Source organism: Vulpes vulpes, chromosome 5, assembly GCF_048418805.1.
Source record: "Vulpes vulpes isolate BD-2025 chromosome 5, VulVul3, whole genome shotgun sequence".
Lineage (NCBI taxonomy): Eukaryota > Metazoa > Chordata > Mammalia > Carnivora > Canidae > Vulpes > Vulpes vulpes.
This window is the reverse complement of record NC_132784.1, coordinates 50,358,129-50,372,967: the sequence shown is the minus strand read 5'-3', so window position 1 is coordinate 50,372,967 and position 14,839 is coordinate 50,358,129. Positions and strand designations below refer to the sequence as shown.

Genomic DNA, 14,839 nt, shown 5'->3' with positions numbered 1-14,839 from the left:
TAGATCTTGTAAAACATCATCTACTTAATGTTGACAAAATACAATGAGGTTTACAACCCATTTTACAAATAAGAAAGGTAAGTAAGGCTCAATGGTATGTGAGAGTTCCCACAGGCAGAGCTGGTAATTAAATCTAAACTGATTAATGCCAAAGACTGTGCTCTTTCAATTTTTATAAACTACTCCCATAATAACTGGGACCCAAAAGATCACTTCTCGTGCTTGTAAAATAGGGCTACATTTTGATGCCCCGCTTACATTTTTTTAATGACACCTTTTTATTTTGAGATAATTGTAGTTCCACATGCAGGTATGAGAAGTAATACAGAGTGACCCTGTGCCTTTACTCAGTTTTCCCCTATGGGAACATCTGATAAAACTATAATCCAATATTACTGCCAGGATCCCGACATGAACACAGTCCAGATACAGAACGTTCCCATCACCACAGGGATCCCTCACACTGTGCTTTTATCAGCACAGCCACAGCCACACACAAACTCCACACCCGCTTCCCTGTCCATAACCTCTGGCTACTACTAACCTGTTCTTCATTTCCAGAATTTTGTATCTCAAAAATATTACATAAAGGAAATCACACAGTTTATAACCTTTTGGGATTGTTCTTTTTTTTTTTTCCCACGCACTCAATATAATCCTCTGAAGATTCATGGTTGTGCGTTAATAGTTTAGTCCTTTTTATCACTGAATGGTGTCACATGATATGCATACATTATAGTTTACTTAACCATTCACCCAGTGATGGACATCTGGTTTCTTTTCAGTTTGAAGGTGTTTCCAATAAAGCTGCTATGAACATTCGTGTATACCTTTGTCCGTGGACAGAAAGTTCTCATGTCTCTGGGACAAATGTCCAAGACTGCAATGGGTGGGTTGTACGGCAGTTATATAATTCATTTAAGAAACTGCCAAATTGCTTTCAAGAAGAGTATCTGAACCATCGTTTCACATTCCCATGGCAATGTACAAGTGATCCAGTTTTTCTGCCTTCTTGCCAGCATTTGGGGTTGTCACTGTTTTTTATTTTAGCCTTTCCAGTAGGTGTGTATTGAGAGCTCAGGGTGGTTTTAATTTGCATCTCCCTAATGGCTAATAATACTGAACATCTGTTCATGTGCTTATTTGCCATCTGTAGAGCAACTTTTGTGAAGTGTCACTTCATGTCTTTTGCCCATTTTCTAATTGTTTTTTTTAAGTTTTACCATAGAATTTTAAGAGTTTTTTAAAATACTAATATAGCTCGTTGTTAGAGATATGTAGATGGTAAATATTTTCCCTGGTTCTGTAGCAATTTTTTTTTTCATCCTCTTAACAGGCTCTTTCCCAGAGCAAACATTTTTAATTTTGATGAGGTTAATTGCTCAATTTTTCCTTTTACAGCTTATGCTTTTGATGTCAAGTCCAAGAACTCTTTGCCCAGATCCAGTTTCCAAAGATTTTCTTATGTTTTGTCAAAGATTTTATAGTTCTACTTTTTACACGTAAGTCCATGATCTATTTTGAGTTACAAGGTCTGAGGTTTATGTTGAGGTTCATTTATTTTGCCTCAGGATGTCCAACTACTCCAGCAACATTTGCTGAACATTTTCTTCACTGGTTTGCTTTTGCACTTCTGTAAAAAATTCATTGGGTATATTTGTGTGGGTCCCTCTTTTGAAACAAACATTCTCTTAATTATATGGACTGAAAGTATGCTCTCTTCAAAGATCTTACTCATCTCCATGGGTGAACAGAGTAATTCACTAATGGTGTGCTTACTGTACAAACTCGCAGTGACTACAACAGAAAATGAATTCTAGTGTCTACATATTGGTATGGAAAGATATTTAAAACCCATTACTTTAAAAATTAATTATTCTAGTGTATTCTAAAATTTAATTGGGTCACTTCCAGTAATGCCATTTTATCTGTCAGAGGTATTAGTTGCTCTTCATCGGAAGAGAAGTTGACAGTGGCTGATTTAGATTGAAGGAAATTTATTAAATGTTTGATTACTTCAAATTAGGAAGAGAGGGCTGGAGAGCCAGGTTTAAGCCTGAAGAACCATAGTGATCTCTTAAATCATTAAGTTTCTTGGTGACACTACTGCCTTTGGACAGTAGGTACAACAGTTTACACTGCTTATACTTTTGCATCAATAAATCAATCCAGTAGAAACAATTACTCTGTTGTTCTCTGTGAAGATCCCTATCCTGGTTGCCTTTTATCACTAACTCAAAGTCTGGCCATGTAATTGGTAATACCTAGCTCATTTCTCACACCCAAGCAGCAAAAGATAGGAGGAAAGACTATTTTTGACATTTCATCTTCTATAATGTGAGGTATTATTTCTAATCTTCAACATCCATAATACTGATGATGGAGGGCACTTTCCAAATATGTAGAAAAAGATTGAAATCCTGGGTGAAAAATAAAATGATGACTATTGTTAATTCATTTAACTACTTACAGAGGCATATTATACCTATTTATTCTAGGTCAGTAGGGTTCTGTGGTGATATATAGTGATAACTTGTTTTGAATTCCTTTTCTGGGAAAATGCATGCCATTTATTGTAGAATTGCTTGGGTAGATTAATACCAAATGAAACAATCACAAATGAACAAACAATTCTATTGCCCAGAGATCAACTAAATATGAATCTCTAGAAGCAGAACTTGTCATTAGTATTTACCAAAACAAAACAAAAAAACCCAACAAAACTCAAAAATCATCTCCTATGATTGTAATATGCCTCCAGCATTAAGTACCACTGTGGAAAGGGACAGAAATATTTGGCCTTGTTCATTAAGTCAAATGCTAGAGCAGACTAAAAAACTGCTTCTTTTCTCATTTCCCTCCATTTTTATGCAGAGGCAGGATACACACACACGCTACCTGTGACAGTCATAACATTCAAATACCTTCATTTTTGTTTCCAATTTTACTATCACAAACCCTAATTGTCCTACACAGAGAGAAAATCTGTCTGAAAATATCCAAGACAAAAATTACCACAAGAAGAGAGGCTCACCACTAAGGATGAGCTACAGTCAACTCTCTTGGCTCTCAGTGGCATTCTGGAGGACCACGTGGCCCTCTGTTTCCCCACATGGAAATAACCACAAAATTGAACCACTGAGAATGTTCCATCCCTGTTAGTGGTGTACTAACACGAGGTAACTCAGACCAGCCTGCATGCTGGCAATCAAAAAAGCTGGACAAATACAATATTGGATCAGTCTGATAGGTATCAAAGTCTACCACAGAAAAAATTGAGAATTTATTTCTACAGGACATTTTAAAAAGCAAGACCAACTGAAAATTGTAGACCCAAAAAATAACTTAAACTGATTACGAGGAGTAAATTTAATAGTAGATTATTCACAATTGAGTAGAAAATTAGTGAAATGGAAGGTATGTCTGAAGAAAATATCCATCCTGAAGCCTGGAGTGACAAAAAAAATGAAAAAGAAAAAAATCAGAGTAGCACAGAAAAATATGGTACAAATGATCTAGCATATGAGTAAGAAAGAAGAGAAAAGAATGAACAGAATTGATATGATGGAAGGGGAAATAGCAAGTAGTTTTTCAGAACTGAAGAAACATACTAAGTTATAAAAATCCAGAAGTACTGTTAACCCAAGAATAATAAATAGAATTAAAACTACACTTACACATAGCATAGCAAAATTCCTGAAAACCAGAAAATGTGAGCGTTAAATGCAGGCAGAGGGGAAAAATCTAGTGATTTTCAAAAGGTGAAAATAAGACAGCTAATTTCTCAATGCAAATAATTATAGAAGACTTCCTTCTCAGTGCTAGGAAAAAAAAAAACAAAAAAACTTCTATGTCAGTGATTCACCAGAAGTAAAACAAACGAGAGGAAAATTCACCCTTCATTGGTCTTCTTGCCCAACTACTACTTTACTACAATGAATTCTATACCCTCACGATTCAGGGATGTTGCTAGGTTGAGAATTAGCATTAACCCTTCTCATAAAATGCATCAGTGACTTAGGTCCTTAGAACATTATAAGCCGTGTATTCTGGGCCTTTACCTCAACGCTCCTCACCCATACAGACACATGTTATGAATTAGGTATGCAGTTTCTTCTTCATGGAACTCCCAACAAAGCCTTTACTCATAATTTCATCTCATAATTTCTCATCTTTACTCATAATTTCTCATCTTGGTGTTATTTTCTCTGCAAACCACAAAGCACATACTGTCTCTGTGTACTCAGTAGGTATTTGCCATATATTGCCCCAATTCTCTCTCGCCACACATCCATTCATGCTTTGTCTCCTTAAGTAGGCAACAAAGACAGAACAACAACAACAACAACAACAACAACAACAAGAATGAGGTGCTATGCTGCAGTGACTGCCTTGCATAGCCAAAAACCCAGACCTATGAAGGTATAAAATTGACTTTAAACTATTGGGTTTTTTTCTTTAATAAGGTCTAAAGCTTTGAATCTCCAATAAGGAAAACTATCACAGCATCATTCAGAACTTACTGAGTTTTTAATTAAGTATGATTTAAACAGCCATGGTATTGTAATTACATAGACTAGAACACAAAGTAGAAGGAAGTCTTTTGTGAGTAGCCATATTGCTGGCAGAAGTGTCAGCTATGAATCAAGAATGACCATAAGTCTCTAGAAAACTTTGAGTTATGTCTACTACATTGTTTCAGAAGTGAATTTCTGTCCCTCAAAGAAATTTCTACTTTAACATTTTTGTATTCACATTATAAAGTCTTATAGACAGTCAATAATTAGCATTTTGTGACTGATTCATTGTGTAACTGACTTTATTTTTTGGGATGCCAATTCATAAGGTCTCAGGACTAATTACAGCGGTTTTGGTAGTGTGAAGTGGTCTAACAAATCTCACATTTTCTTTACTTTTTCCCCAAATCCTCACTGTATGATAATGATTATCGATCATAGTACCACATTAAAAACCCCCAAAAGCATATCCATGAGCAAGACCCAGGGAGACCAAATGTGTGTTAAGTAGCCATCAGAGTTCTACATAGCTGTCATTTTCAATGTACAGAAAACATATTTCACACTTACACATAATTTGGTAGCTTCCAGTTAAACTCAGCATCACGATTTGGCACTAGATGCACTTTTGTTTAGAAGACTTACAGAGCTAATACTTAAAGATTCCAAAGCGTAATGAAGTCTATAAAAGCATCAGGAAAATGATGCCAGGGCTGCTTTCCATAGCACAGCCTCAGGGTCCTTAAAACATCGAGGGAGATGCATGCCTGTTTCCTAGTAAGTTAAATGAAAAGGCATACTTTCAAAGCAAGTTCAAATATGTAAAAAGTAGACTTTCATTCTTTTTCTTGAATAATATATCAGAAATTTCACAAGGGTTATGTAAACAGAGATAAAAAATTTTCTCTTACTGGTTGCAAACCTTTAAAAGCTATAGCTTTCAAAAGATACGCTAAATTTCAATTTTAGACTGATATCACTTTTTTTTCCAAAGAATAATGTGAATATGTAATAATTTCTTTAATAAAAACTCAGCTAGTATGCCATTAAGACATTTTATGTATATTTTCTTCTCCTGTTATCCTTCCTATTATATTTGTATGTAATTCAGCGTGTAAGGACTCATATGACATCTGAAAATATAAATAATTATATTTAATATATAACACATATATGTGTGTGCATGTATATATGTATATACATATATACAACATGTAAACACATATAGAACGTACATACAACATATTTTAAAGGATACTGAATGGTCAGAGAAAATCAATTTCATATTTACAAAGAAAAAATCATGAGGAGAAAAATAATTGTACATGTTTATATATACAAATGTTATAAAAATACCTACACCTAAGTAACAGAAAGGCATATAGACATTTTTTAAAATAAGAACTAAAAAAAAAAAGGAACATCATTTAAGTATATCTATTTCAATTCCTTCCCCTTAAAAGTAGCAAGCAACACAACAGATAAATAACCAAGCCTCACAGGTAGAGGTCATGGTATGGTTTAGTACTGCCCAATGTGTAGGGATTTGGGTAACACTGTCACACTATTTGCCAGATCCCACTAAATATGTACTACTTTTAAACTATGTTTTTTTAAATGAACTCATTTTTCATTGTTAAACATGATCCTTTCTATAATTTTCTTAAGAGATCCTTCTTCATAAATACAGGTAATGCTAAAATAAAGATATCTCAACCTTTTTAAAATATTTTAAATTCTATATAGACCCTATAAGCTGCATTTTGGAGCCTGTTCTCCATTCTTAAAAGGAGAAAATAGCTATTTTAGATGGTACAATGAAAACGAAATCACATCCATTCAAAGTCGTCTGGAAAAATATCTGCATAGTATCTCCTTATTGCGGTATAAATTCTCTCACTAAATAGCACTTTTTTTTCAAGTTTTATTGAACTGTCATTGACATATTACATTGTATAAGTTTAAGGTGTACATCATAACGATTTGATATATGTATACTCTGTGAAATGATCGCCACACTAGGTTAACATCCATCACCTCACCTAGGCACAACTTTTTCTCTTGTGATGAGAACTTTTATGATCTACTCTCCTAGGAACTCTAAAAAATACAATATTGTATGGCTAGCCATAGTCACCATGCTATACATTACATCTCCAGAACTTACTTCGCTTACAACTGGAAGTCTTGTCTTTGATCATCTTCAGCCATTTCCACCACCTCCCACCCTCAAGGAGCACTTTTATCTGCAATGTAAGTGACCTAAAGCTGAGTCAAGAGAATGATAATATTAGCTTTATACTAAGAAACCAACTGAAGAAAGCACATTACTTTGAATGGTACACACAGCTGTGTTGCTACCTGTCTACATACATTGCAAAGCAGGAACTGCTGCCTTTAGATATAACAGTGCATCTGCAGTCATGATACCTAGATTTGAGTATACACATTCACGCACAAACCCAATCTGTGTTTCTGTAACTCTGGTTGATTCACTTTACTTCTTTGGGATTTGAGTTTATGTATAAAAGGTAAAATTAAATGACAGTAAAATCAAATATGCTTTCAAAAGCATGCTGGGAAAATTATGTAAGAAAATACATGTGGAAATTCTTTATAAGCTGTAAAATGCACGGTACACCAAAACGTAAAACGAGTATGTTACTATAATGAAGCCTTAAATCAAACTTCAAAGTGTTTGTCCTCTCAGTCATTTTACTATTAAGCCAAAATATCAGCCAAGCTTTTTACAATGAATTTAGTATAATAACAGGAGACGCACTTTTCACATGTTCACATATTACAAATCTCATTTATTTCAAACAACATGAGAGCATTTCTTTATTAAATGAGTTTCTGTTCTCTGCTAATAACAAAATATCATTTCTTATTGCATTCAATTTGACTGACAGGTGCAATACTCTCATTCAGGAATAGCGTTACAATGTAAAAAGGAAGTAAGTACTCAAAGGATAATCCTGTTCTGTATCTTAAATTAAAACTAATGGAGATTTATGCAGAAAGTTAATGAAAATGTTCTCTGCCTACATTCTTGAGCTCTTTGGACAAAGCTACCAGAGTTTGAAGAAAAAAAAGGTCCTGTGAGTCACGTGAGACAAAAGCAATGAAACTGAAGAAGTTAGAGTATTCTCTTTTAACACAGTGTGTCCCATTTGATAGAAATTATTTTTTCCTTAAAGCTAATACTTCAGAATTTATGAAATTTAGAGAAGATCATGGTGGAAAACAGGTAATTTTTATTTTGTTTGTATTGCTTGCTTTCTATCTTTGCATAGTCTTTAAAATGAAGTGAATGTGAATAGAAACAGACCAAACAGGCAGCCCGGGTTTAGCGCCGCCTTTGGCAGGGGCGTGATCCTGGGGACCCAGGATCGAGTCCCTTGTCGGGCTCCCTGCATGGAGCCTGCTTCTCCCTCTGCCTGTGTCTCTGCCTCTCTCTCTCTCTCTCTCTCTCTCTCTCTCTCATGAATAGATGAAATCTTAAAAAAAAAAGAAAGAAACAGACCAAAGATATGAATACTTAATAGTCCTATTCAATGGTATTCACATGGGTTATTATGATCCAAACAGAACAACATATTACAACCAAAATACTTCAACAAAAATGGATCACATCTATTTCAAATACATAAGCTTCAAATTAAACTATTTTTGTGTGTTATTTCAGACTGCTCCTAAATATCAACCATTATTGAGCACTTTTGAAAGACATTTAAGGAAACTGGCAACATAAATCTTACGAGATATTTGACCACCGTATAATTACCCTACTCACAATTTAGTTCAGTCATTTGAAAGATTTCCCTAAGTACTGACTATTATCTTTGTTATCTGATATAATGCCAATTTTTAAGATTCACTTTGCCAGCAGTCATGTGTAAATATATTAAGATAAAAACTGAGATGTGAACTTTTATATTTCACTCCTGATTTAATGGTTTGCCCCAGGTAGTGCACAGACATAATCATTTAATATCAAAATACAGCAAAGCATTTTTACAGTTATGCTTACTTTTATTTCCTTGTTTTTGGCTTTAAGTCTTGAAAGTTCAAAAAATATTAGGCACGCCCACGTGCACAGCATAGGATTTTTTAAAAAGACAAATATCTCACTAGTTTCTGAAAATACCTGAAATGTCATACACACATACAATTGCAGACAGATTAATATATAGGGATTCTACAGAAGGTATACAAGACTTTTTTCAAGTCTGAAAGTCTAAGATCCAGTAATCTTGTAGAGATATATAGATAGATAAATATAGACATAGATACAGAAATTAAGTGGAATGCATAGTGTTAAACACATGCATAATAGTCATCATGAACAAAAATCTAAAATAAAAATAACTAAAATAATTAGAATGTTCATACTTTATTAATTCCATACTTAATGAGAAAGAGATAAATGATAAATAACCATGGATATAATGGATCATTTTCAGAAAGCAATGTCCAGGATACAGTATATTCTAGAATGAGTAAAGATTAAGCACGTCCAATGCAATTTCCTTGTCTTAAATTCATAGATTGAGAATTCATATCTGAAGTAATGATCCTGAGAGTTCTTTTGAGCTTTAATGAATGGTCAAAGTCATTAAGTTATCTGTACATTTTATCTTAAATATATTTAATGCATCTAATTCTTGGCAAATTGATAATGCATGTCATACAAGATAAAAATAGCTCTTCATCAAATATTTTCTAGATATTTGGAAAACTAGAGAAATCTTTACTTGCTCTAATCAGAAAAAAAATAAAGAAATGCACACATGAAAATTCCCATTTGTATTAATGAATGAGCTTCTGTAGGGTGTTAAATTTTCATAAACATCTTCCATGAAAAACTACTCTCCTCTATCATCAGAAGAAAGCTGTTTGTGGAAGGACGGGAAAACCCCAAGAATTTATAAGAAGAAGATCAATAACCATCAAGCCAGGAATGGAAGTGTCTCAAGGTTTTAATCAAGGAGGGAGAGAGGGCAAGATGTGGATGAAGTCACAATAAGTTGTTCAAACAAATGGAGACTATGCAAAAGAGAAAATCCTGACTAGATAAAGTTGGGGCTCCTCACACACTCCAGATGTTCCTTTATATTTCCCTGCTTCCCTTACAGCCAGACTGGGGAAAAGTGACTATTACTGGCCTCATGTACTATGAGGAGTAGTGATGTAGGAGGTGTTTGCTGTTCATAACCCTGATCAATACAACATGACTTTGGGACATTCACAGTCTCTCTCTCTCTCTCTCTCTCTCTCTCACACACACACACACACACGCACGTGTGCATGTACACACACATGTACACATACATGCCACCTAATAAAAGTAGATGCTCCATAATTACTTGATCATTTGATGAATGTGCAAATGCCAACCCTATCTTAAGACATTCCTTTGATGCCCACACAAGCCAGTACAAATCCTTCGTCTGACTTTGAGAAATAGAAAACAATTTGTGTAAAACACTATTTGTCTGTGTACAAGATGCCTGTGAATATTCACATTGATGTATTTGCACAGAATTCCTTGAAAACATGGATGTGAGGGCTGAGTCTAGAATTAGTCAAACTATGGCAGTCTGGAATTTGCACAGTGATGTTAATGATGGTCATGATGGTGTCCCTCCATAATGGTGCATTTACCTTTGCTACATTATAGAATCAATAAGCCATGTATAAAGTTATATTAATGGTTTCAGTGATTGAGTTCCTAATCTGCAAATCAAGAATACGTTGGATATGTTATGATCTATGCCTTGCTCACTAAATTTAACCTATCAGTGGTCAGAAGGAAACAAATAATAAAGGCTAAGAGATAAACAATTTTGACCAACATACTTTAGCTTTGTTTTAGTTTCATTAGTGCTTTTAAATAACCTTTCCTTAAAAAGAAGACTGACCACCATGGTACCTTGTGAATTATAATACCAGTCATGCAACATGTAAGGGGGCAAAAGGAACTGCATTATTGCAAGGGCTTTTAAATCATACAAAAGGAAAAGAATATATTCATAGAAACAGTCATAGGTTATAATGAAAATTTAACAGACTATAAAAAATGACTATTAAAAGTCATGTCATGGGATCCCTGGGTGGCGCAGCGGTTTGGCGCCTGCCTTTGGCCCAGGGCGCGATCCTGGAGACCCGGGATCGAATCCCACATCAGGCTCCCGGTGCATGGAGCCTGCTTCTCCCTCCGCCTGTGTCTCTGCCTCTCTCTCTCTCTCTCTGTGACTATCATAAATAAATAAAAAAATTAAAAAAAAAAAAAATAAAATAAAAATAAAAAAATAAAAGTCATGTCATTATATGCTTAATGATTTAACACCTTTAAAAATGTAATGACTGAATAAACATATTTTTAAAGGACGAGGGTAAAAATCCAAGATGATACTATTTTTTTTTTCAAAATAATTTTCCTGAGTGGAAGATAGGTTGATCAATGAGTTAAGATAAATTTCAAAGCAAACATTCCAAATATTAGTTTAACACTTACTACTTCACCCAAATAACTGGCTAAAGAAGTGTCCTCAACAGGTAGCACTAGATTCTGGAAGAAGACCCATGGCAAGAGTTCTTTCACCCACTTCAACCTGGAAGCACCTCTATCAGGGTTGTCCCCAAGCCTAAGAGGGCAAGTAGCACTTTTCTTCTCACCTCCAGCACAACAGGAGACACTAACATGTAAGGAGTAAAGACTTTGGTAGAACATTTCATCTCAAAATATATTTTCATATCATAATAATATCTGATACCACTGGCCTAATGCCCAGGGTTTTTTTTCCCCCTTAAATATTATAAAACCTGGTTTTTGAAAGCATGAGTTATGTACCTCATAAATAAAATATCTGTGCATATTTCATTAGAATTTTTATTTTGATATTTAGTTCTGAACATAAACCATAAAGGAATCATGATGTATCCTTTTAGTTAAAAATATCATTTTATTTGGAAAAATCCATAGTTCTGAGTCCATAAAATTTGTAATATGTATTATTAACTATGAAAATGAAATTTTAATACTTAGATAAATCCTATTTTATGACATAGGATATGATTTTTCGTATTTAAGGCACCCAGTACTTGCTTAGAGTGTACTATCTTCTGAGACCCACTTATTAAGTTTCACAGAAACATGTACGTGAGGTTTTGTCATGTGAAGTCCCCCTTCTGAACACTAGAATATTCTGAATAGAAAGTCTCTAATGGGACGCCTGGGTGGCTCAGTGGTTAAGTGTCTGCCTTTGGCCCTGGGTGGCTCAGTGGTTAAGCCTCTGCCTTTGGCTCAAGCATCACCCCAGGGTCCTGGGATTGAGTCCCACATTGGGCTCCCCACAGAGAGCCTGTTTCTTCCTCTGCCTGTGTCTCTGCCTGTCCCTCATGAATAAATAAATAAAATCTTTTTTTTTTTGAAAAAAGAAAGTCTCTAAAGTTTTTCTTTAAGAAATAATATTCTTCAAAATAAGCAGTTAATTTACCTTAATATTTCGATTTAATATTAAAACAAAACTGTTTGGACACCAAACTCTGAAGTTCACATTTCTCAAGTAGTAATAGAAGACAAAAATTCATCTATATTTATGATTAATCTACATACAGACATGCTTTTATTGTTTTCCCCGAAGGGTGTCCTTTACAAAGGCATATCTCCAAACAGTCAGTATGGAAAGAGATGCTTTGGGATTGCAAATACGTTTGCACACATCTTTAGGAGGAATGGTGTTTTTAAAAGGACATTTCAAAGGCTGTTAACACCATGGTTACCCAAGAAGCAGTCAGTGCTCTTTCCTTGGAGCTTATATTTTAATTAGGCGGCATAATCAGTTTTTGTCGTCTGAAATCCTGGAAAGCGGGGGATGGGAGAAGAATCCTACAGCCCCCCTCCCCCGCCATCCCCGGGGCCAAGAGCACAAGGGGCGAGGGTTCTCGGGGTTATAGTCCTTAGTCTCATTCTCACGTACACAGTGACTCGGTGGAAGCAGATCCACTTGTCCCCGGGGGACTTGAATCATCCATTAGCTTATAATGTCTGAGGTGTCAGACACAATTGAGATCCCAAGAAGACGGAAAGAGCGAGAAGGATGAGCAAGCACCCTGTGGGAGAGCAAAGGGCTCCAGAGGTCAAGTTGCTGAAACGGTCCTCCCCTCCGGCTCTCTCCTGCTGGGGCCGTGCGGGGGTCAGGGTTGTGCACTGCGCCCCGGCTCCGAGAAGCCCTCAGCCTCCTGGACAACCGCAGTTTCCCACGTGGGTTCCTCCTTAGCCGCCTGGGAAAGAACGAGGCGCGATTTTCTGCCCACGGGCCGCCCTGGAGACGGGGCCGAGCGGCCGCACCCGGCGCGTGCCCTCCGGCCCTGCTGGGGCGCAGCCGCGCTCCGCTCCGCTCCGAGGCGCCGGCGGCAGGTGCGCGGCTCTGCGGTCACCCCGTTGGGTCCGCCCCGCTCCTACAGACCTGCTGAAGTTCCGGAGGGGTCCCCCGTCTCCTCGGGGTGCGGGCTGCGTCTTCGAAGCGACACCCAGCAGGGGCGGCACGAAAACCCGAGTGCGCCCTCCCCCTCCTCCCGCGCCCCGCACCTGCGTCCACCAAGTCCTCCTGGCAGGGCGACTCCGGGTGCGCGCGCTCCTTCCTCTTCGGGGGGCTGTCTGGGGCCTGCCCTACCTTGGTGCGATCTTCGAATGACAGGGTTCGCATTATTTTCCTGTCTTTCTTCCTTTTGCTGAGCGAGGAAATAAACGAACTTGTCCCTCCTCTTCTGCCTTCCCCGAGTTGGAGGATTCATCGGGCCAGCACGGAGGGCGGGGAACGTTCTCGTCCAAGGCCGCGCTGCCCCAGGCTTCCCGAGCTTCGCGGAACTGGAACTTTGCGAGCAGGGCGGTGGAGGGACGTCAGGGAATCCGGCTGATGGGCTCTCGGGCCCGCACCGCGCGTCCCTTCCTGGCTCAGGACCTGCCCACCTCCGGCCGCGCTCCCCGCCGCGTGCACCGCGCCCCCTGCGCCCCCTGCGCCCCCCGGGTCGGCGGAGCCCCCGAGCCCTGCCCCAGCTGCCCGGCCTCCTCTCCCCTCCCGGCCTCTCCGCTCCCACCCGGGCCTCCGAGGCCGTGGGCGCGTCCCTCTTACCTCCTCGGCCGGTCCCTAGAGAACTCCGAGCCCCCGGGGGTCTACACTGCCCCCCAAGTCGGGCGGAACATCTCTCGCGAAAGAGCTAGGGCGAGGTGCCCATAAACTTTGCTGTCGCGGGCGCCGCCGAGCCCGGCCGCGAGCACACACCTGCCTGCACGCGGGCGCAGGTACACCTGTCCGGGCGCGCACACGGCCAGGGAGCGGCCCCCGGCGACTGCTCCGGGCGCGGCGGGTCGCGGGCGGGGACGCGCGGGGCTGGGGGGCCGCGAGGGAGAAATTCCCAATGGGCTTGGGAAGCGGGGTCGAAGATGGTGATTCTAAACACACACGCGGGGCGGCCGTGCCCCCTGCACACCGAGCGATTCTCCCCGGAGGGCGCACACTTTGGAGAAACACCGCTCGGGCTGCACCGCGGGCACCCCCCCCCCCCCCCCCAGGCACATGCATCCCCAACCCGACAAGCCCTTCGGTCCGCGCGACTTCTCAGTCCGGCCCCAACCAGCCCCGCGCACGAGGATGGGGACCCGGACCCGGGGCTCCCGGAGCCCTCGCGGCAGGTGCGGGCTGTCGGCGAGGGGCCGGGTCCGGGTCCCCCTTGCCCCCGGGCCCGCGCGGTCCCCCCCCGCCCGCCAGCCGCGCCGAGCGCGAGCAGGGGCAGCCGGAGCCCCGCGAGCCACTCACCCCCAGCTTCCTGCTGCGGATTTTCACGTAGCCCTGCTTGACTATGTCGTTAAAGTTGGAGGCCATGGCCGGCGCGCTGGGGCTCGCCCCCTCCGCCGCCGGCTGCCCGCAGTCGAGAGCCGCCGTCCGCCGCCGGGTCCGCGCAGGGCTCGCATCCAGCCAGCCGCCGCCCGGGCCCCCGAGCTCCCGCCGGCGGGGACAAGGGCGGGTGGCAGGGCGGCCGCGGACGGGGAACGCGGCCCGGCGCCGCGAGCAGCGCCCGCCCCGCTCGTTCCGGGCTCACCTCCGCCCCCCGCCGCCCGCCGCCCGCCGCCCGCCGCCCGCCGCCCGCCGCCCGCCGAGCGCCGGGCCCGGCCGCCAGCTGCGGGCGCCCCCTCCGCGCCGCCGCCCCCGGCAGCACCCACGGGCTGGCGCCTCGCTCGGCGGCGCACAGCTGGCCGGAGCGCACCGCGCGGCTCCCGGCGCGGGGGAGGGGAGGGGAGGGAGGGGAGGGAGGGG

At 40.9% G+C, this 14,839-nt stretch overlaps 1 protein-coding gene across 1 annotated transcript in view; it reads right to left on the bottom strand.

The window, feature by feature from the left end:
- Nucleotides 1-14,617, bottom strand: part of DOK6 (docking protein 6) — a 358,944-nt gene extending 344,327 nt beyond the window's left edge. Inside the window, exon 1 of the mRNA XM_072758090.1 lies at nucleotides 14,342-14,617. Coding sequence (XP_072614191.1) covers nucleotides 14,342-14,407 — 66 coding nt within the window. The 5' untranslated portion in view covers nucleotides 14,408-14,617. The remainder of the gene's footprint in view (nucleotides 1-14,341) is intronic.
- Nucleotides 14,618-14,839: the final 222 nt, after the last annotated feature.